This window comes from Carya illinoinensis, chromosome 8 (genome assembly GCF_018687715.1).
Source record: "Carya illinoinensis cultivar Pawnee chromosome 8, C.illinoinensisPawnee_v1, whole genome shotgun sequence".
Lineage (NCBI taxonomy): Eukaryota > Viridiplantae > Streptophyta > Magnoliopsida > Fagales > Juglandaceae > Carya > Carya illinoinensis.
In genome coordinates, this window is record NC_056759.1 from 6462646 (window position 1) to 6483688 (window position 21043).

General features: G+C 34.5%; 2 protein-coding genes across 5 annotated transcripts; one reads left to right on the forward strand and one right to left on the reverse strand.

Annotated features, from left to right (window-relative positions):
- Positions 1–2807: 2807 nt before the first annotated feature.
- LOC122319043 lies at positions 2808–3809 on the reverse strand. The gene has a single exon (XM_043136908.1). The coding sequence runs from the start codon at positions 3687–3689 to the stop codon at positions 3060–3062; it is 630 nt and encodes a 209-aa protein (XP_042992842.1). The 5' UTR covers positions 3690–3809; the 3' UTR covers positions 2808–3059.
- Positions 3810–12480: 8671 nt separating this feature from the next.
- Positions 12481–21042, forward strand: LOC122318422. 4 transcript variants are annotated; one of them, XM_043135743.1, is made up of 9 exons: positions 12481–12927; positions 13044–13165; positions 15403–15610; positions 16029–16554; positions 16632–16883; positions 17428–17619; positions 17706–17780; positions 17900–20431; positions 20532–21042. In XM_043135743.1, the coding sequence occupies exons 1-9, from the start codon at positions 12770–12772 to the stop codon at positions 20835–20837; spliced, it is 4371 nt and encodes a 1456-aa protein (XP_042991677.1). In that variant the 5' UTR covers positions 12481–12769; the 3' UTR covers positions 20838–21042. The 4 variants fall into 4 exon arrangements, with proteins under 4 accessions (XP_042991677.1, XP_042991680.1, XP_042991679.1 ...); XM_043135746.1 differs by lacking the exon at positions 12481–12927 and adding an exon at positions 15062–15215; XM_043135745.1 differs by lacking the exons at positions 12481–12927; positions 13044–13165 and adding exons at positions 13181–14577; positions 15062–15215.
- The last annotated feature ends 1 nt before the right edge of the window (position 21043 follows it).

The following is a 21043-nucleotide window of genomic DNA, read 5'->3' on the forward strand; positions in this document are numbered from 1 at the left end:
GAGATGGAAACCATCTCAATGATTTGAAAACCTGTCTTTGGATACCAAAATATACAGCTTTACTACGTAAAGTCGTCACATGCAGTTGAAATGCAATCGATTATACGGAATGAATAAAAAAAATTATAAAATTTTTTTTTATATTCAAAGAGACCTACATAAATTATAAAAAGTTATAAAAATAATTTTTTTTTTATATAGGTCTCGTATTAATTTTTTTTTACAGTCAACTGCACACTAACTGCATCTCCCGACTGCAAAAAGTATTTCTCAAATAATTTTACCATACAAGTAGAGATGAGATGCAACTATCTCATTCCCAAATCCAAATCATTTAATTGGATAGTAAAATACCAAAATCTATTGCATGTATGTGAAATTTTCACTTCTCAAATAAATATTTTATTTCAGTAAAAACATCAAAGCTCCATTTCGATGTTGAGACATTCTCAACCCATTTCAGATTTTTATCTCACACTTTTAAATTTTAAATTTTTAGCTTTCTAACTTTTTGATCTAATTATTATTTAATTATTATAATTTTTTAAACTTATAAATAAATATAAAAAATAATTTAATTTTTTCAAATCTTAAAATAAAAACTATATTAAAAAAATTATATTTTAACAATATTTTAACTTTATAAGTTTTTTATTCAATTTTTTTCTCTCATTTCCTAAAATCTCATAAAACATCTTCACATAAATCATTTCACTATTATTTATAAATTTTTCATCTCTTATCATCTCAACATCTAAATATGCCTTAAGAGGCCTTAAGAAATATGCCTTAAGAGGTCTTAAGGCATATTTGGATAAGGAGATGATATAATAATTTTATTAAATATTGATGGAATAATTTAAGTTAAGATAATTTTTTTTTTTAGTTTTGAAAAATGAGAGATAAAAAAATTATAAAATTAAAAGAATTGCTTAAATATAAATTTTAATATTATTTTATTTTAAAATTTTGTAGTATTTTTTATATTTGGTATGAAAGTTTGAAAAAATTAAAAAAATATTTTATATCTAGGTGATGTCTAAAAAATTTTGAGATCACATGATCTCAATTCCACTTTCGGGTATATTAAACACAAGTCCCTTACGAATTAATTTGTAGTACCCTGCAATGAGATCATGCATCGATCATCCAAAAGAGAGGAAAAACAATAAAGCAAGTACCGTCAAAGAAAACGAACACGAACACGAACAGGGCAGGACATGATCAAACCAAAATACTCTTTCTTTAGTCATGCCGACCATGATGTTCTTGCCAAAAACTAAAAACATGATATATGTGTCAGCCGCTAAGGGATCGATGCACGAGTGAGAAGGGGTGAAGAAAATAGAGTGATGATGACGACAATGCTTTGTCTTCAACATTAAGCAAACTTAGATGGTCATCACCATGCCATAAGGATCACTAGGTCCCATATGTTTCACTCTTTTGACTTTTCCAATACATATACATCCCTGTAATGTGCTGTGTCGGCGTCGGCCGGGGAGTTGCTAGCTGTTGGTGTTTTAAGAGTCGTCATCATGAAATTAATGATGTTAATTACATATAAAATGTTTTCAAGTTTCAAGTGGGATACACTGCTCAAAGTAGCACTAATATTGAGAGAGTTGACTCTCCCACTGTAAATTATTATTTTTTTTTTAATTTGTATTATATTGCATGTATAGATATCTTGTATTCCTTCCAAGAGCTTCAGCGTAGTTTAATCAGTACTAATAAATATTTTTAATTTGATTTTACATTAAGAGCAATGATATTTATATTCATAAAGTGTAGAAGTGTCATATATTCTTTTTGAAAAATTAATTTTTTTAATAGTAATTTCTATTTTTTTTAAATGAATATACTGCACTTGCGTACTATATGATTATATCAACATTATTCTTTATCATCAAAATAAATTATTTATATTTCTCTCCAAATTATCAATTTTTTTTTTTATATAAAAGTCTTATATCACGCATATTCATATAATCAACATGTGATTTATCATTTTTATCTTTTTATTTTAATGTTTAAATGTGTGTGTTTAAATAGAAGGTTAAAAATTACAAATCATATGTTAATTTCATATATTAATTAAGTGTGTTAAAAAACTTCGGCAATTTTTACCAATTATCGAAGAGATGCCACTTGAGCTAGCAGATAATAGGACAAATACACACATGCGTGTGGACCTCTTGGTCATGTTCCATCCCTGCTTTCAGCACTTTACTGCACCGGCATAAACTTGACAAAAAGACAATGCCCACAATAGCTTTCATCATATGCAACACACATACAAAACAGATGAATTTATCGAAAGGGTCGATCGACTTCACGATGAGTATAGACATGTACCCATCCAAGGAGACGGAAAAAAATGCCCAACTTGAATTAAAGAACACAACTTAACAGACCTCATGATGATTCTAATGCATGGCGTTCACCATCTTTTGACGCCGTCTAATTCAATCCACGTTGAATCCTTAGATACTTAAATTATTGAAACCCAAAACTCTCAAATCATAGTAAATATAAGACATCAGAAAACAAAAACAAAAACAACTCAGAAAACGTGGGAGTGTATAATTGGGTAGCTCAACAACCTCTAGGCTCTAACCCTCGTTCCAGGGCACACAGAACTGTGTAAATAATTGATTAATGGGTCAATAATTGTATAAAAACAAGATATAAAAAACTCCAATAATCAATACTAGAGCTATCTATTCCTCTGTGCATGTGGTCCTGTGCCTTAGCTTCCTCCCACATGGGTTTCAGTACATTTCACTCCTATTCCATACATCACATGAAAAAACAGCAAATATCGTATATACTATAAAGATCTCGACATCACAAACACAGAAACAATAAGATAAAACACTGTAACTCTCTTAGACTCTTACTAAATAATGCAGATAAACACTGCATGCTTCCTACTTATATTAACATTTTACAATGGCTTATGAAAGTCTTGACACAGTTGTCCACTTGTCCTCACATACCATTTAAAAAATAAAAGAGCAGGAAAAAAAAGATTATTGACTGGAAGGGAAACAAGTTCATCGGGAACGGGGATGAATCAGATCGTAGGAGTTTCTGCTTGATCTTGGAAGATAGACTATTGACTTTGATACTGCGCAAGTTCTCTTGCAAGAAGCATAAAGATTGACAATCCCAAAACGATCACTCAAGCTCCTAGATACCTTATTAGCTGCATTCCAAATGCTGCTACTGTTTGATGATTCTTTATCATCAATATCCTTGGAGCACTCCACCATTGCAGCAAAGAATGGATCCCTTTGGAAAATCTGTCTATTAGAATTCTTCTTCCGATCCCCAACATCTTCGGAGCTGAATCTCTTTGAGGTTGAATTGGTCGGTGGTGGCAATGGCAGAAGCTTGAACGAGGGTCCCCTTTTCATGGAGACTTGTTTCTTGGGAATTCCTGGTAGTTTTTCCCAAGAAAATGGGACGCCGGAATATCTTAGGGGAGTGGCTGGGTTGAGCGGGGAATCATCAAGAAAGTAAGAAGAAGCAAAGGAAGAAGAAGATGGTGAAGGTCGTGATGATGAGGAGGAGGAAGATGACGGAGTCCGGCGAGAGGATGGGTATTTTGTGGCCGGAAATGTGGTGTCACTCTCTTTACTGACAAGTTGGGAACTGTTACTCAGAGTTGCTAAGGAATCCATGATCACTTTCTGGCTAGCAAAAGAGAAGAAGACTTTGCTTCGTAAAGTTACCTTTCTTTTTTCTTCTCCGTCTTCTTTGCCTCTATATATAGAGATGTATCACTCATTGCTAATGATCTTTGGACGTTAGTAGTGAAAAATGAAAATGTAATTTACTAAACGACCCTGCTCATTGATGTCAAGGAGGGAGGGGGAGGGGAGAAATAACTGGGGATTGAAGGGACATTGTCCTAGTAGTGGAGGTCTTCTGCACGTTATGATTGTAAATAAGTAACTGGGTCATTCATTACACGTGTAGACAATATAATATACGGAGATAAAGTCATTCTCTTCTCTAAGACAATATAATGAGGCGCGAGAAATAAGAGCTTAATTTAATCAATACAATATATAAGAAAAAATTAAAAAAAAAAAAAAATTATAGACACGTGTCCATATTTCTTGGCCTAGCTGGAAAAGAGATCGACATAAAGAATATTTGAATATCGTCAAAAGTTGGATTGGAATCTACTGCCAATGAATGAGCATTCCAGTCTATTGTTTTGAAAGCTTTTTAACAGAGTTCACATTGGTGTGGACAAAAGTTTAGATAATTTTTAGCTAATACGTCACTTTTTGTATTTTGACTATCTTACTCAAAACTTAACCACACATTAAATTCGTTATTTAACTCTTTATAATAATAAATATTATATATTATTTATTTTTTAATCTTTTTTTTAATACTTGTATTTTTAGATCTAATGATGATAGTTTATTCTTTAATCTAATCGTGTGGGGATTTTTCCTCTCAATCCAAAGGCCCAATATGCAGGCTTAAATACAAATGGGGCTTAGGTAAACCGAATAGCCCATTGGCCCATCAGAGAACCCCAACCTTTGAGCAGAAGTCGGCCGATGACCTCGAACACGTTGGAAACCTACCATAATGCAAATGAATGAGAAACACACCACACTAATATCTCTCTATGGAGCTTAACCCAGTGTAACTCTGAGTAAATAAGTGGATGCAAATCGCGGGAAACTCTTAATCCTTTAACAAATGAGGAAGGGAGAGTTTGATGGGGTGCATTTATAGGATAAATGGGATAAAGAGTTACGCCGTATTAATTGTGTCACCCTAAAAACCACGTCACATTAAATGAACTTGACTAAAGGAACTGTTGAGAGGACACATCCCTTAACACAAGGCATGGACGTCTGACTTCAAAAATTGGGTATAAAAGGCAATCTACAGGTATTAGGAACTCTCTTTAAACTCTCTGTTCACTTGTACTAAATGCTAAGACGATACTAACTTTGACATCGGAAGCTGCCTAACTACCACCACGGCCACCATCTCGCGGTGTTTTTTTCATATTCGCAAGCCCAAAATTAAAGACTCGAGTTGATGAGAATTCAACCTAAAGGTATGCGAAACACAGTGTTAACACTAACGATAATTATTTTTTTATTTAATTATTATAACTTTTAGTAGTTTTTTTTAAATAGGCTTATTTTTTAGTTTTTTTCAACATGCTTATTTTTTAGAATCTAACGGGTATATATGCTATTCTATCTAATTGTATTTCAATTTTATATTTTGTTCTTTTACCTTGATTTGTTAATGAAAAATTCTTCGTACAATCTTTGCACTTGTGATTTATATTGGAGGGTCCATTTAGTGTTTCCAGCCCAACAAGAAATAGTCCCTATCACACGGCCCAAGCTGGAGGTTTCAAGCCTAATAAGGCTTTATGTGCTACCTTGCATGGAAGGATAAGAATTCCATGAACATATATGATCATTCTGATTACTCAGAGATAATCTAAGCTGATAACATCACGTGAGATAGGTATTATGTGAGCATGATTTAACTGCAGTGTTGATCTAACTCAATCTAATGCCTATATATATACCAGATAACCCCCAAAGACAACCTCAACTTGAATTCTTAATTAATAGCGTGTTATTATTTACTGACTTAAAGCATTGGAGTGTTTGTAGGCATACCAACATCCACTCACATTTTGCAGGTGAACAATTACGTTTGGGTGGTGTAACACATCTTTTACATGTATATTCGAGACTGACTACAAAAATATACATGGACAAGAAAAGATGATTTATCAGTATGCATTTTAAAAAAGTGGATTAAAATAAAAGTAACATAAAAAGGTTAAAAGAATAGATATATAGAATGCACATGGACTATATATAATAAAGTGGCCAAAAAATAATATAGAATACGTTTTATCAAATGGAAAGAACAAAGTTTTTGAGCGTGAGAAATAATATTAAAAGACCGTTTAGATTGAGAAATACTCTCAATCGATTTCATCTTATTATTATATATATTTTTTAATTTTGACATAAAATATAATAAACTATTCAATATTTTCAAATCTCAATTTAATTTTTTTCAAATCTCAAAATAATAATAATATTCTAACAAAATTTTATTTAACTTTTAATTTTTATATAAAATCATCTCATTTCATCTCATTATCTAAACAATCTCTAAAAAAAATTGCCTAAGCTACTTTACATGTGGTGTATGTTTGAGATTGCGGTGAAAAATATAATTAATGACTTTATGATTTATAGCTTATAGTTTAAATAATCAATTTTACTAATAAAAATTTATCTACTGTTTGATAACCATATATTTAAAACTATTTCAAATATGTTACATTTGTTTAAAAACAAATTAAAAAAATGTTTTCTGATAAAGAAAATATGTTCGTTTGATTTTTTTAAAAATTATGATCATATCATTGAAAGTTTAAACGGTATAATTATCTTAAAATTGTATGAGTATTTTTATCTATTGACAGACTTTTTAAAATTTGAATTGTATTTCATATTATCTAAAAAAGTAGGTTTGAGAAAATAATATATTTCTTCAAACATATTTTTTAATTTATTTGAAATTAAAAAGTATTTTAATATATAAACACCAAAACAATTTAATTTTTATATTAAAGTTTTTTTAATGTTATTTAAACATTTTGTAAGACCCCCGATAAAACTCAAAACAGCCATTACATTTGAAAGTGAAAATTGAACGATTGTGCCTGTGGCTGATGAGCCGATGACATAACACCTAAGCTTAAAGAAAAAATTTAGTTACAAGAATAATTATATGTTAATACATATATTAATATAATGTAATTAATTAAAAAATAGATTTTATTAAAAATAATATTAATTTAAATTTTAAATATAAATAAATTAGTACATAATTTTATTTATATATAACAAAACTCATCTTTAAAATACCCCCAAAAAATAATATTAATTTAAATTTTAAATATAAATAAATTAGTACATCATTTTATTTATACATAACAAAACTCATCTTTAAAATTGCCCCCCCCGGATGTATAAAAAAAAATAATGAAACTCTTGTGAGAAGTAATAAAAGGTCAAAATTGTTATAAACTATCTTGAATTGTATGACCACATTTAGCTAGCCGTCAAATGCATAGTGCTAGTCGTCAAATACATAGTCTCTTTTGTACTCCTATATATATATATCGCCGTATCCTTTAAGGAATTCATAAGTTTTCATAATCTCTCTGAGCTTTATCTCTTTCTCTCTCATTTTGAAAGTTTTATAACACATTATGGCTCTCTCTTTTCAATTATTTCATAACACGTTATCAGCACGAAAGTTCTGACGATTTTGAAGCTAGTAGTCCTCTACTTCAAGTAAGTTTTTCAATATATTTTTGTAGTTTCCAAAATGAATATGAAATGTTACATTACTTAATGAAAACTCTATACTTATGTTCCTGATTTATATATGTAAAAAATGTCAAATCTTACAAAATTAGAATTCGTTTCTCTTGACATTTCCGGAAAAAATTATTTATCTTAAATTCTTGATGCTGAGATCCATCTAGATGCGATGAAAATGAGAAATACAATTAAAGAAGGAAATCAAGGGTCCCTGCAGGACCGTGTTAAGACAATGATTTTCCTTCGGCACCATCTTCATGAAAAATTAAAAACTGAGTATCTAACGGTGAAAGATCCACTTATTTTGTGGAATGATTTAAATGAGAGATATGAACACCAGAAAACTGTAATCCTCCCAAAAGCTTGTCATGATTGGATGCACCTGAGGTTACAAGACTTCAAGAGTGTTAGTGAATATAACTATGCACTCTTTAAAATTAGCTCGCTATTGAAATTATGTGGTGAAAAAGTCACTGATGATGACTTGTTAGATAAGACATATACTATTTTTCATGCCTTGAATGTCCTCCTGCAACAGCAGTATCGAGAGCGAAAGTTCAAAAAATATTTTGAACTTATATCTTATCTTCTATTAGCTGAGCAAAATAATGAGCTTTTGTTAAGAAATCACCAGTCACGTCCTACTGGTTCTATATCATTCCCTGAAGTGAATGGTACTAAATTTACATCATTCCCAGAAGCGAATGGTGTATCTTTTCAAAGAAAACGAGGGCGTGGACATAGTAAGAAAAACTATAGAAGTAGAGGTTCTAGAAGTAACCACACTAAAAGAGACAATAATAGATATACACCGTACCACCAGAAGTGGTTCAACTCAGAGAAGGGTAAAGGTTCTCAAAACAAATTTTTAAAGAAAGATGAAAATGGATGCCATAGATGTGGTATGACTGGACATTGGGCTCGTGTCTGTCGTACAGATAAGCACTTGGTTGACTTATACCAATATTCTATAAAAGAAAAAACAAAAAAATTTGAAACAAATTTTGCTGAACCATCATATGCTTTAGATTCTATAGATGGAGAAGATATTACAAACCTTGATGTTTCTGATTTCTTTGAGGATTCTAGTGGTAGAGTTGATCATGGAAGTGTTCCTTTTTAATTAATATATTTCCTTTATCTTATTATAAAATATTTTTATATTCTGAAATGTTTTGTAGTAATGAAAGTTTTATTTATTCTTTTATACTTGTTATAAATTATTGATGATATGATTTATCTTAGAATGGAAATGGAGCATCCCTGAAAAATCGCCCTAAATCAATAATTTTATTGAGTATTTCATATGAGTGATACTTGTACCAAAAGCTTATTATGATTTATGCACCTGAAGTTGCATAATTGAAATTGTGGAAAGAATATATATTTAAATGAACGTCTCGAATGTGCTCCTGAAATAGAAATATCGAGTATGCTCCTGAAGTAGCAATATGAAATGCAAACGTTCACAATGTATTCTAAATTTGTATTAGATCTTTCAGTGACTGAGCAAAATAATGAGCTTTTGTTAAGAATCATTAGTCACGTCTTACTAGATCTATATCATTCCCTGAAGCGAATGATAATGAATTTATATTATTCTATTCCCTGAAGTGAAAAGAATGATGCGTTTCATTCAAAGAAATTAAGAGATTGGACGTGATAATGAATATCTTTTCGGGCCAGAAGCTCGTATTGGAAAAGTTGTAAGCTTTCTCTTTGAGATGATATTATACAAATTATTGAATCAAATATTATGATGCATCAAAAGGTGATATGATTCAAAATATTTGTATCTTTTCATGGTTATCTTGATCATCCAAAATCAATTACGATAAGTCGAATGATTTTCATATGGACGTCCATAAAAGAACCAGAAGATTCTTTTACTATAAAGTCTTACCACCAGAAATGAAAAGAAAAATTTGCTTGAAACAAATAAGATGAAATTATTCGACGTTATCTTGATTATCATATGTGAACCAGAAGTTCAGATGATAATTAAATTTTGGATGCAATAGGATAAAAATGTCTCATATTCTAACTGCTAAAATCCCAACGAGGATTGAAGTCCCTGTAGGACAATTAAGAAATTCAGCAGTCTGAAAGCATGTGAGACCTATTGATACAAAAGGTAATGCATCTCAAAAGAGAAAGGCACAAATAATTTGGTGCTCCTGAAGAGGCCATACCCACAAAACAAGCAATAAAGTCCATCCAAATTCTCTGTATAAAATTCTCCTATATAAACTCTTGAAGAGTACATCCTAAAAAGGTTTTTCATGAAAATGTCTTCCCTTGAAGAGGGACAAGTACCTGAAAATAACGAGATCTCGTTACATTTCATAAATAATAGAGAAATTATTGATAGAAATAAAATCGTTGTCGACAACGTATTTCTATATGAGATGGCAATTGACATTACCAGAAGTAATGATGAAAGTGAATCAAAAATCGTCGAAAAATACGACGTAAAATATTGGCCAAATTTGAAAGAAACAATTCCTGCAGAATTGATTCACTAGTAAAATATGATGTATCGGGACTTATAGTCCAAACACCTAAAGAGGTGATGCTTGTTGAATGTCAGTGGATATTTATGGAAAGGAAATAAAAATGTGATATATAAATCACGTGTCAGTTTCTCAATTCCTGCAGAATTGATATCACTAAGTAAAATGTGATAAATATGGACTTTAAATCCAAACACCTAAAGAGGTGATTTTTGTTAAATATCAGTGGATATTTATATACATGATATAAAAAGTCTAAAACTTTTAATATGAAAATGTGATATAGAAATCACAAGTTAGTTTCTCGAAAAAACAATATTGATATGATTTTAAAGTGGTTGAAATCATATTGAGATTTTTATTAATTTGAAAGTTACCGAGAGTTTGGATATGCATGATTAACTGCATATTTATATGGATCATTGGATCATGATATATAAATGAAAATCCTTGAAGGATAGAAAATGTTTGAAGCTTCTAATATGAATACATCTAGAAATATGAATTCTACCAAGTTTCAAAGATCCTTCTATGATCTAAAGCAATCCAAACGCAAATAAAAACAAGCTATTATTTCAGTTTATATATATGATTTAAATGTCATTGAGGCTCCAGAAGAGCTCATGAAAACTGCACATATTTGAAATATAAATATGAAACCCTTGCGGCTTCAAGGGGAAGATGGATGATATTATTAGTCATGAAATACCATCTTTTAATACAATTAGTATTTCAGATTCATATTATGGGTTTGATAAGAAGTGTGCATTATTAAAGAATAAATAAAAGAGAACACACAGAACATCTACCAAAAGATAGAAACACAAATATGAATATTTGTGAAATATTATTTTATTATCGTGAAGCAAGAATTACAGAAATTTGAGGCACTTTACCTCATTCTTCAAATGCTCTTGTTCTTCAAGAATCTGCATGACATCCCTATCTAAAGGGGTGGGCAATCGAAAAGAAGATTTAAGCAAAGATTTTAAATTCATATTCTCTTACTTTATTGATTCTATCTTCATGTTGGACTCCAGAAGAAGTCGTTGAAGTATAGCAATATTCTCGTGGAGATTGTCAACTCCACAAGTTCTGGATTGCAGTCGTTGAGAAAATGTGACAATTGATGATGAGTATCGGGTACCGAGACTCACAAGCTCATAGATAGCTTCATTATCTGACCTATGAGTCAGATCATTATATTGCATGATAGCACATGTAGTAGAAACAGGAACAACTGATGAACGAGGTGTAGAGTACCTTATATATTGGCCATGAGAAGATCGTTGAGCCATTGTAGGATAAGAATGCAGAAAGAGATTGCAGAGTAAAAATGCAGTATGATTATAGAAAAATGAAGAAGATGAGATGCGAATGAAGATGAGCTGAATATCTCTTTTATAGAGAAAATTATGATACAATATCTCTCGTGAAGCAAGAGAAGAGAGACGAAATATAGCTTCATAGCTCTGCGGTGCCTGACAGCACGCCTGACACCTACAGAAGAGTTGAAAATTCGCGGTGCTTGTCTGATCTTAAAAGGCTGGCCACCGTTTTTATTAAAAAATGAGGTTAGCGGTTTAATGTTAATGAATTCTCCACTAATTGTGTTATTTACAAGAACTCCAGAAGAGTATAACTCCAGAAGAGTAGTGATGAGCAGAAAGATCCAGTTGTGATTATTTTATCAACATGGATCAAGTCCACAGTTAGTTGGATGTACAGATGCGAGTTATCTTTCAGATACACACAAGAAGATCATTGCAATTCATGAGAAGAAAGTTGAAATTGATATTAAGAAGGTACGGTCAAGTAAAAATCTGGCAGATTTATTCACTAAAGCATTACCAACTACAACATTTAAGAAGATTATGCAGAACATTGGAATGTGGAAGTTTGAAGACCTGTTATTATGCACTTTTCAGGGGAAGTAATGTCTTGAAAACTTGTGCTGATTGTACTCTTTTTCCTTCGCTAAGGTTTTATCCCACTGGATTTTCCTTTGCAAGGTTTTAATGAGGCAATCCTAAAGCACTCGGCGATACACATGAATACTGTACTCTTTTTCCTTCGCCATTAGTTTTTTCCCACAGGGTTTTTCCTTGGTAAGGTTTTAACGAGACATATTCTTTAAATATGGTCATCTAAAGGAGAAGTGTTATAAGCTATCTTGAATTATATGACCACATTTAGTTAGCCGTTAAATGCATAGTGCTAGTGCTTAGTACTAGTCGTTAAAAATATAGTCTCTTTTGTACTCTTATATATATCGCCGTATTCTTTAAAGAATTCATAAGTTTTCATAACCTCTCTGAGTTCTATCTCTTTCTCTCTCATTTTGAAAGTTTTATAACACGTTATGAATCTCTATTTTCAATGATTTCGTAACAAAAATATCACATTATCTATGATTTCTGTGAATCCTAAGATATTTTCGCAGTTCAAGAATCAACATTCGAGAGCTTTCCTCATAAACAAACGCCGCCTTATTAGTTACTTGGAAAGATCAACATCTCGTTTGGATAACTATTACAAACTTATTATGGACAGGGAAAAGTAGAACCTCGCACCCAAACATACACCCGTATCTCTGTTTTAATTCTACTACTGGCGAGTGCGCTGGATTTGAAAGAAATGTTGAGAAGATCATCACCTCATCGCTTCTCCTCCTCCTCCTCGTCGTCGTCGAGCTCAATTGCTTTTGCTTGCTTCCAGTAGAAGTTCATCTTCATTACAGAGGAGAACAGACCGTGCCAACCAATTTCAAACTAACAAAGTGCAAGAAATCAAAAGCGATAGATATCCGCCACCTCCTCGGCGCCGCAAGCCCTCCCGCTCGCCATGGCGAAATCGGAGAGAGACCTTCAGTGCCAGTGCGTCGGAAGACTTGAAGTCGTTAAGCCCAAGCCCGTCGGATTCCTCTGTGGTTCTATCCCCGTTCCCACGGACAAATCCTTCCAATCTTTCGATTCCTCCGCTCTTATCCCATCACCCCTAGCGTAATCTATCTCCCTCGATTTTCTTTAACTATTTCGGTTGAACTTTTTGCCGATTGCAATTTTGTGTTTTTTAGCTCTAACAAAAGAATATATATTTTTTTTTGTTCTAATGAAAGAGTTAGCGCTCCTCGGTATCGGATGCTTCCGACGGAGACGGATCTCAATACGCCTCCGATTTTCTCCAAGTTTCCGGAAAAGTTTATTCCTATTGCTTCTGTGCAGTCCAAGGCTAATGGAGGTGCGCATTAATCCCTTTTTATTTTTATTTTTTGCAGTTTCAGTTTGTAACGCATTATAATAGCTTGCATAGAAAAACTCATTCAATAATTTCATTTTTGATACGTGTTGCATTACCTTTTTATACTTTAAATTTCCGTGCTTCCGATTTTAGCGGTTCTTTGGGGGATATGCACACAGGCCTTTGATCACAAAAATGTCACGTTTTGTGATCCTTATGGCTCTTCTTGCCATTGCACAGCATTAGATTATCTAATTAGATGGATTTCGCTCTTAGTTTCCAGAATTGATTTTGATATTTCACTACTCAGTATGCATTGATTGTGTTTCTGCTTGTAGATATCTGTTTGCGTAATTTTAAGGCTTACTACCTTAATGAACGTGTTTTTTTCTTGGATGTCTGTTCATAGAGTAATTATTACTTATTAGATTATACTCCCGGCCCATCCCATCATAGGACGTCATACAATTAAAATTACTACTTACATAAGCATTCTTAATTACATGGCATATTACGATAGAATGGGAGTACCGTTTCATCTGTACACAAGAGTATCTAATAATTTTCCATGTAGATAATACTCCTTTAAAAGAATCTATAAACAGATGAATATCTAAAAATTAATTAACTCCAGAAACACTTCGCCACTGCATCCATGCAAAGTTTCCAATTTCCCGTGTTACCCGAACTTCTCCATTCTCTTTTTTGCTGGATATGTATAGGTATTTGGGATCCTGTTCTAATCTTACCTTTACCAAAACTATAGCCCATTAGAGTTCGCTAGTCTTGTTTACCCTTGATCTTTTGCTTCTTAATTTCCTCCCTTCAGTTTCAATTGCTATTTTTGTTTCCTTTTTCTTTTTCCCCTTACGCCAAGCACAGCATCCAAAACAATGTCTTAAATGAAGACATGAAAAATTCATGAGCCAAGGAGGTCTGAGACTTCTATATAGTCGCCTGGTTAATAGCATTTCTGCTATAAATCAACGGAACTGACCATTTCCATCTATGTACGTATCCTACTGGCTGCGTTTACTGGCCCCCCAGCAGGACCCAAAAAATGATGATCCTTTGAACTCAACTGATGTATAGTTTATACAGTATGTTATGGTATGTGTTTGGGGTTGCTTGGACCTTGCTAAAGTTTTCAGATAAGGAAGGCTCGTTTGTAATGCTAAAGAGATTATTTCTTTGGAATGCCTAGGGGCAATATGTCAACTGGGCCAGAAAGGTAGGAGCAGTTGCATGATCTAGTTTTGTTGTCAATTTAACTCATGCTGTTTGATGTTATGTTTTGAGTGGGCGGAGTCCATGACTCAATATTTCTTTGAGGTTCTTCAACTATTACTCTATAGGCTCAAGTTTATCTTCCATGAATCTGGATGCACAGAGCCACAGGCTTCCCAGTTCAGGTAACAAACATCTGGGTGGGCTATTTGAAATGATTATTGTTAGTTGCTAGGTGAGATTTTCATCAATGTCAAACTCAAAGATGGTTAGAAAAGCTTAATTCCTCACTAAAGCTCTTGCCACCGAGCCTTACTCTGCTCATAGACACAACCCAATCACATTTAGACTTACAACTCTGGTGTTCTCTATGAAATCAAGGGTCACATATCAGCTCTAGCTTTTGGCTCAATAACTTTTTCCCCTTTGCAGAAGCTAATTTTATGAGTTACTGATCTTTCTGGACGCTAAGAGTCTAGGTTCTTGTGAACTTAACTCTTTGTTGTTGCAGAATTTCTGCTCTTTAATCAATAATCACCCCATACCCTTGTTTTTAATAAAGAGATCTCATGCTCAGGATCAATCAATCACTATCATTATACTATAGTTACAAGCAAATCAATCTTAGATACCTGAGTTGTTACTCGTTCATGCACCGGTTTTGGTCAGGAATGTGCTGATTCACAGAGCCAAGACCGAATATGTTTGAATGATGGGTACTTTCACATCCTATGTTCTGAAAAGGAGAAGGGACCTGTATCCTTTGTTGCAACTATTTGCTAGGGTGATCAATTAAGCAAGGGCCGAATTTAATCCTTCTTAGGTTCTCTCTCTCTCTCTCTCTCTCTCTCTCTCTTTGGGGGGGGGGGGTGTGGATGGGCTACAATTTGGTATGAGTCCGCTTTTTAGGTGACTGTATTGTTAAACTAATATAAACAAAATTTAGATAATGCTTTACTTCTTATTTGCTTCTTTGCTGAATCATTTGCACTGTTGCTCATGCTTGGCAGATTTACCTTGGGAAGGTGGTGCTGTTACATCAAATTTTTCTAGGAAATGTGAGGCCCTTGCAGTTTCTGGTTTGGTTGAGTATGGGGATGAGATAGATGTGATTGCTCCAGCTGACATTCTGAAGCAGATCTTTAAAATGCCATATTCTAAGGCACGATTATCAATTGCTGTTCATCGTGTTGGACAGACTCTTGTTCTGAATACTGGGTGGGTATTTGTCTACTGCCTTAATTTCATCCCTTTAAATTTTTTCAAGATTTTTTGTTGCAAAGGAATTCTAGGAGTGAATTGTCAGTGGATGGATATGATTGAAGTTTGTCTATCCATTTGAAAATTCCTTAGAATTTCCACTCCCATAATTTTTTTTAAATGTTTAATATGCAAGGCTATCTTTACCAATTGAAATGTCTGTACTAGTTGTAATCTATTTGAACCATGCGATCAATCAAATTTTAAGTACATTTAAACAGCAATGACGTTAATTATTGTGAGTTTTTGCTCTTTGTGAATTAGATTCTCAAAATTAATTATTGTTGAGCATTGATTTTCTGAGAAATACTTAACAAAAATATTCTACTACAAAATGAGCTGTATCTTTATTTCTATTCTATTTTATCAAGTGCAGGCCTGATGTTGAAGAGGGAGAAAAGTTGATTAGAAGACACAACAATCAGTCAAAATCTGCAGATTCTTTATTTTTGAATTTTGCCATGCATTCAGTTAGAATGGAGGCTTGTGATTGTCCGCCTACTCATCATGTCCCATCACAGAAGCAATCAAATTCTTGTGTTCTTCCTGGGGGAAATAGAACTCAATTTGCGGGGAAGTGCGATAGTGTCATTCCAGATGAAGGATCCAATTGTTGTTCCGAGTACCCTCAAGTCAAACAAGATAGCATCTTTTGGGGCAGTAAGAAGAATAAGAGAAATAAGGGGCGGGATCATGACAAAAAGGCTTCACAAGTTGGCGAGAAGCCCAGGTGCTCCATGCAGGAATCTGAAAAACATAGAAGAGTTGGAAATGATGGGTTTCGAAGGGTTTTATTTTGGCAGTTTCACAACTTCCGTATGCTTTTGGGCAGTGACTTACTTCTGTTCAGTAATGAAAAATATGTTGCTGTCAGCTTGCATTTATGGGACGTTACACGACAGGTGGGGTGTGAACTTTTGAAATTTTCCATGCTTGTGTTTATACCTTTTTTTTGACGTTTTTCATCCATGTTTGACAGGTCACTCCATTAACTTGGCTTGAAGCTTGGCTTGACAATGTTATGGCAAGTGTGCCTGAGTTGGCAATCTGTTATCATCAAAATGGCGTTGTTCAAGGTTATGAGCTTCTGAAAACAGATGATATATTTCTATTGAAAGGAATCTCTGAGGATGGAACTCCTGCTTTTTATCCTTATGTAATCCAGCAAAATGGTGTTTCTGTTTTGAGGTTCCTCCAAGATAACTGCAAGCAGGATCCTGGTGCTTATTGGGTACTGTTGTGATTTATATTCACTCTCTTTAAATGTGAACTACCTTCAAATAATGAATGCTAACCATGGATTTATGCCCCGTAAGTTCAACTTGAATTTGTAAAAGCAATGTTTTCTTACATAAAATGATCTAAATCTGAATCAAATCGATCTATATGCTTGTCAGTTCTTACGTCTTAGGAAAATAAACTTCAAACTAAAATTATTGAACAAACTTTATTTCCCTAGATTAACAATGAGTAACAATCAACTCAGAAGCTTGAATGATAATTTGATTTTTTTTTTTTTTTAATAAGAAAATTTTATTAATCACGAAATTAGGCAGTTGTAGCTGATCCCCCAAGCATGTTTTTTTAAATCTCTCTCTCTCTCTCTCTCTCTCTCTCTCGTGCGCGCGCGCACACACACCCACACCCATTTGTTTTGCATACGGGTATTCTCTTTGAGTTCATAATGTGTATGTTTGATTTCAATTTCTTTTCCATCTATTTACTTTTAAATTGCCAGTGAACCTGTTATTTTTGTCCTACTTCAATTTCTGCAGCTTTATAAAAGTGCGGGGGAAGATGTAATTCAACTTTTTGATCTTTCTGTTATTCCCAAGAACCATTCCTCCGATGATAGTGATGATGCCTCAAGCTCCCTGTCTTCTCTATTGCAAAGGGGACGAAGTGATTCCTTGTATTCATTAGGGACTCTTCTGTACCGAATTGCTCACAGGCTGTCGTTTTCAATGGTGTGGAAGAGATATAACTATTTTCATTCATATGTTGTCTTGTAGCCTCTAAGTAGCTCTCACTAATTATCGATGGTTTGCTGCAGGCTTCTAACAATAGGGCCAGATGTGTGAGGTTCTTCCAAAAATGTTTGGATTTTCTTGATGAGCCAGATCATCTGGTATGCTTCCTGAATTACTTTTAAGCTAAAAATTAAACACTTCTATGTTATTACTTTCATTTTAATTAGTTGAAGTACACGTATATGTTTGCTCTTACAATTAACATTGTGCCAAACAGGTTGTACGTGCATGTGCTCATGAACAATTTGCAAGGCTCATTTTAAATTATGATGAAGAGCTGGATTTAACATCTGAATCTCTTCCTGTGGAATGCGAAGTTACAGTCATTGATGCCGAGGAAGAATCTTTGGACTTTGTAGGTGATAATTCAGAATCAGTTGGGCATGAAAAGGTCTCCTCTTTAGTTGCTGAGGATAAACCATACGAGGATGGACAAAGTTTTCAAGATTTAGAATCAGAGACTTCTGTCAAGATGACGTTGGAGGCATATTTATCTGCTTCTGAAAAATTGATAGAAGTAGGTGACACGGAATTAACAGATCCAGGAGCTGTGACAAGTTCCAGTGACAATGAAAGCTCCGCTTTGTGCAAGGTGGCACCAACACCAGTTCAAACTGTTGTTGACCCCATATCCTCTAAGTTAGCTGCAGTACATCATGTTTCTCAAGCTATCAAGTCTCTCAGATGGATGCGCCAACTGCAGAGCACTGAGCCACAGCTGGTGGGCAAAAGCGGTGGAACTAAAGATGCACTGCCTTCGTCTACGAATTTTTCTGTTTGTGCATGTGGTGATGCTGACTGCATTGAAGTTTGTGACATTCGGGAATGGCTTCCAACATTAAAACTGGATCATAAGTTGTGGAAACTTGTTCTTTTGCTTGGAGAATCTTATTTGGCACTTGGTCAAGCTTATAAGGAGGATGGCCAGTTGCATCAGGCATTAAAGGTGGTAGAATTGGCATGTTCTACTTATGGATCAATGCCTCAGCATCTTGAAGATACAAGGTTCATTTCTTCAATGATCAGTTGCTCATCATTGCAGAAGAAATTCAGTGAAAGAAATGAAAAGGCAAGATTATATGGTGGTGATATGACGGATGAGAAATCCAGCTCCACAGATGATTCTCTTACTCTTGAGCAATACTCTTCCACTTACCTCTTCTGGGCCAGGGTGTGGACACTGGTTGGAGATGTTTATGTTGAGTTCCATGCGGTACATGGTAAAGAGATCTCAATGCATGCAGAGAGGAAATCCAATACTAGAGAGTTGAGAATCTCTTCTGAGGTAGTGAAGGAAGTCAAAAGGCTCAAGAAGCAGCTGGGCCAGCGTGGCCAGAATTGCAGCTCATGCTCCTTGGTAAATTGCAGCTGCCAGAGTGACAGGGCAAGCAGTGGCAGCAGTGCAAGCAGTAGCAATGCAGATATGCGCTCTGTAGGTTATGGCAGAAAACAGTCAAAGAAAGTTTATTCAAAGAACACATCCTGCTCCCTTTTGGGAGACCCTGAAGATGGGCATGTTCATCACCGGATGGACAATACTAAGACTTTTGATGGTGGGCATTTACAGCACAACGGAAACGATGAAAGCCTAAAAGAAGTTCCTTATACTGATAATGCTAATCTTGGGCTACAATCTTTGGGAACTAATACTAAAAAAGTTGACGGTTTTCTGGAGATACATGGTACAGGATCCACAGTTGCCTCACAAACTGAAATGTCTTCCAGAGAAACACCCAAAGTGAAAAATGGTGGAATATTTAAGTACCTTGGGGGTCCTGTAGTCAGAGATGCAGAGCATAATCTTTTAACTGCCCTAACCTGTTATGAAGAAGCTACAAAGGCGCTGGGTGGATTTCCATCGGATTCAGCAGAACTACAATCTGTAGTCAAGAAGAAAGGGTGGGTTTTTAATGAACTGGGTCGTAACAGGCTTGAAAGAAGAGAATTGAACAAAGCTGAAGTTGCTTTTGCAGATGCCATAAATGCATTCAGGGAAGTCTCTGATCACACCAACATTATATTAATTAATTGTAATTTGGGCCATGGCAGACGTGCATTGGCTGAAGAGATGGTATCAAAGATTGAGGATCTCAAAGTACATGCACTCTTCCATAATGCGTACAACCAAGCATTGGAGAATGCCAAACTAGAATATACTGAATCACTGAGATATTACGGGGCAGCGAAGTCAGAACTGATACTTGTTGCTGAAGGGGATGAATCAGTGACAAGTGCCTTGAGGAACGAGGTACAGACTCAGTTTGCACATACATATCTGAGGCTTGGCATGCTTTTGGCAAAAGAAGATGTAACTACAGAAGTTTTTGAAAATGGAGCCTTGGAAGGTAAATCTGTAGGTTATACCAATTCCAGTGACAGGAAAGCGAGGAAAGAATCAAGAAAGCATGAGATTTCAGCTAATGATGCCATACGGGTGGCACTGTCTGTGTATGAATCGCTAGGTGAATTGCGCAAACAGGAAGCTGCATTTGCTTATTTTCAGCTGGCTTGCTACCAAAGGGAGTGTTGTTTGAAATTTTTGAAGTCAGATCAGAAGAATAGCAACTTTTCCAAAGGTGAAAACAGCATTCTTCAACGGGTCAAGCAGTATGCTTCCTTGGCCGAGAGAAACTGGCACAGAGCCATAGATTTTTATGGCCCACAAACGCATCCCACTATGTACCTGACTATTCTCATAGAAGGATCGGCTCTTTCATTAACCCTTTTCGACTTTTTTCACTCAAATGCAGTATGTTCTTGGACTTCTCTACTTATAAAAAAATGTTCTTGGACTTCTCTATTTCTGGTCTGCTTAGCACTGTTACTAATATATTGCATTTGTTTTATAGATGCTGGAATCAGCTCTGTCTCGCATGCTTGAAGGACGTTATGTATCAGATAAGGATTCAGACTCTTTCAGAACAGACCATCCTGATACACATGCAAAATTTTGGAGACAGTTGCAGATGCTTTTGAAGAAAATGTTGGCCGTGACAATTTCAGGAAGTGCAAACAAATCATCGCCAGTCTCTCAAACAAATCCCGTATCCAATAGGTCTGGAGAAGCTGGAAAGCTCAGGGAGCTTTACAAAATGTCTCTGATGTCCACCGACATGAGTGAATTGCATGCTATGCACACATTGTGGACATCATAATCAGAAATTTGACTCTTAACAGTTCCTGGTTTTAAATATTTTCCATCTCAAGGAGAAAGTTCGCATGGGTTGTACACTTGTACTAAATATAGAGTAGGATCCTCTCTTTTTCACTGTCTATATCATAGAGGAAGATTTGAGAGGATGAAATTGACAACACTTGAAGATATTCATCAGGTGAAATGAACATAAACTTGCTAGCAAAC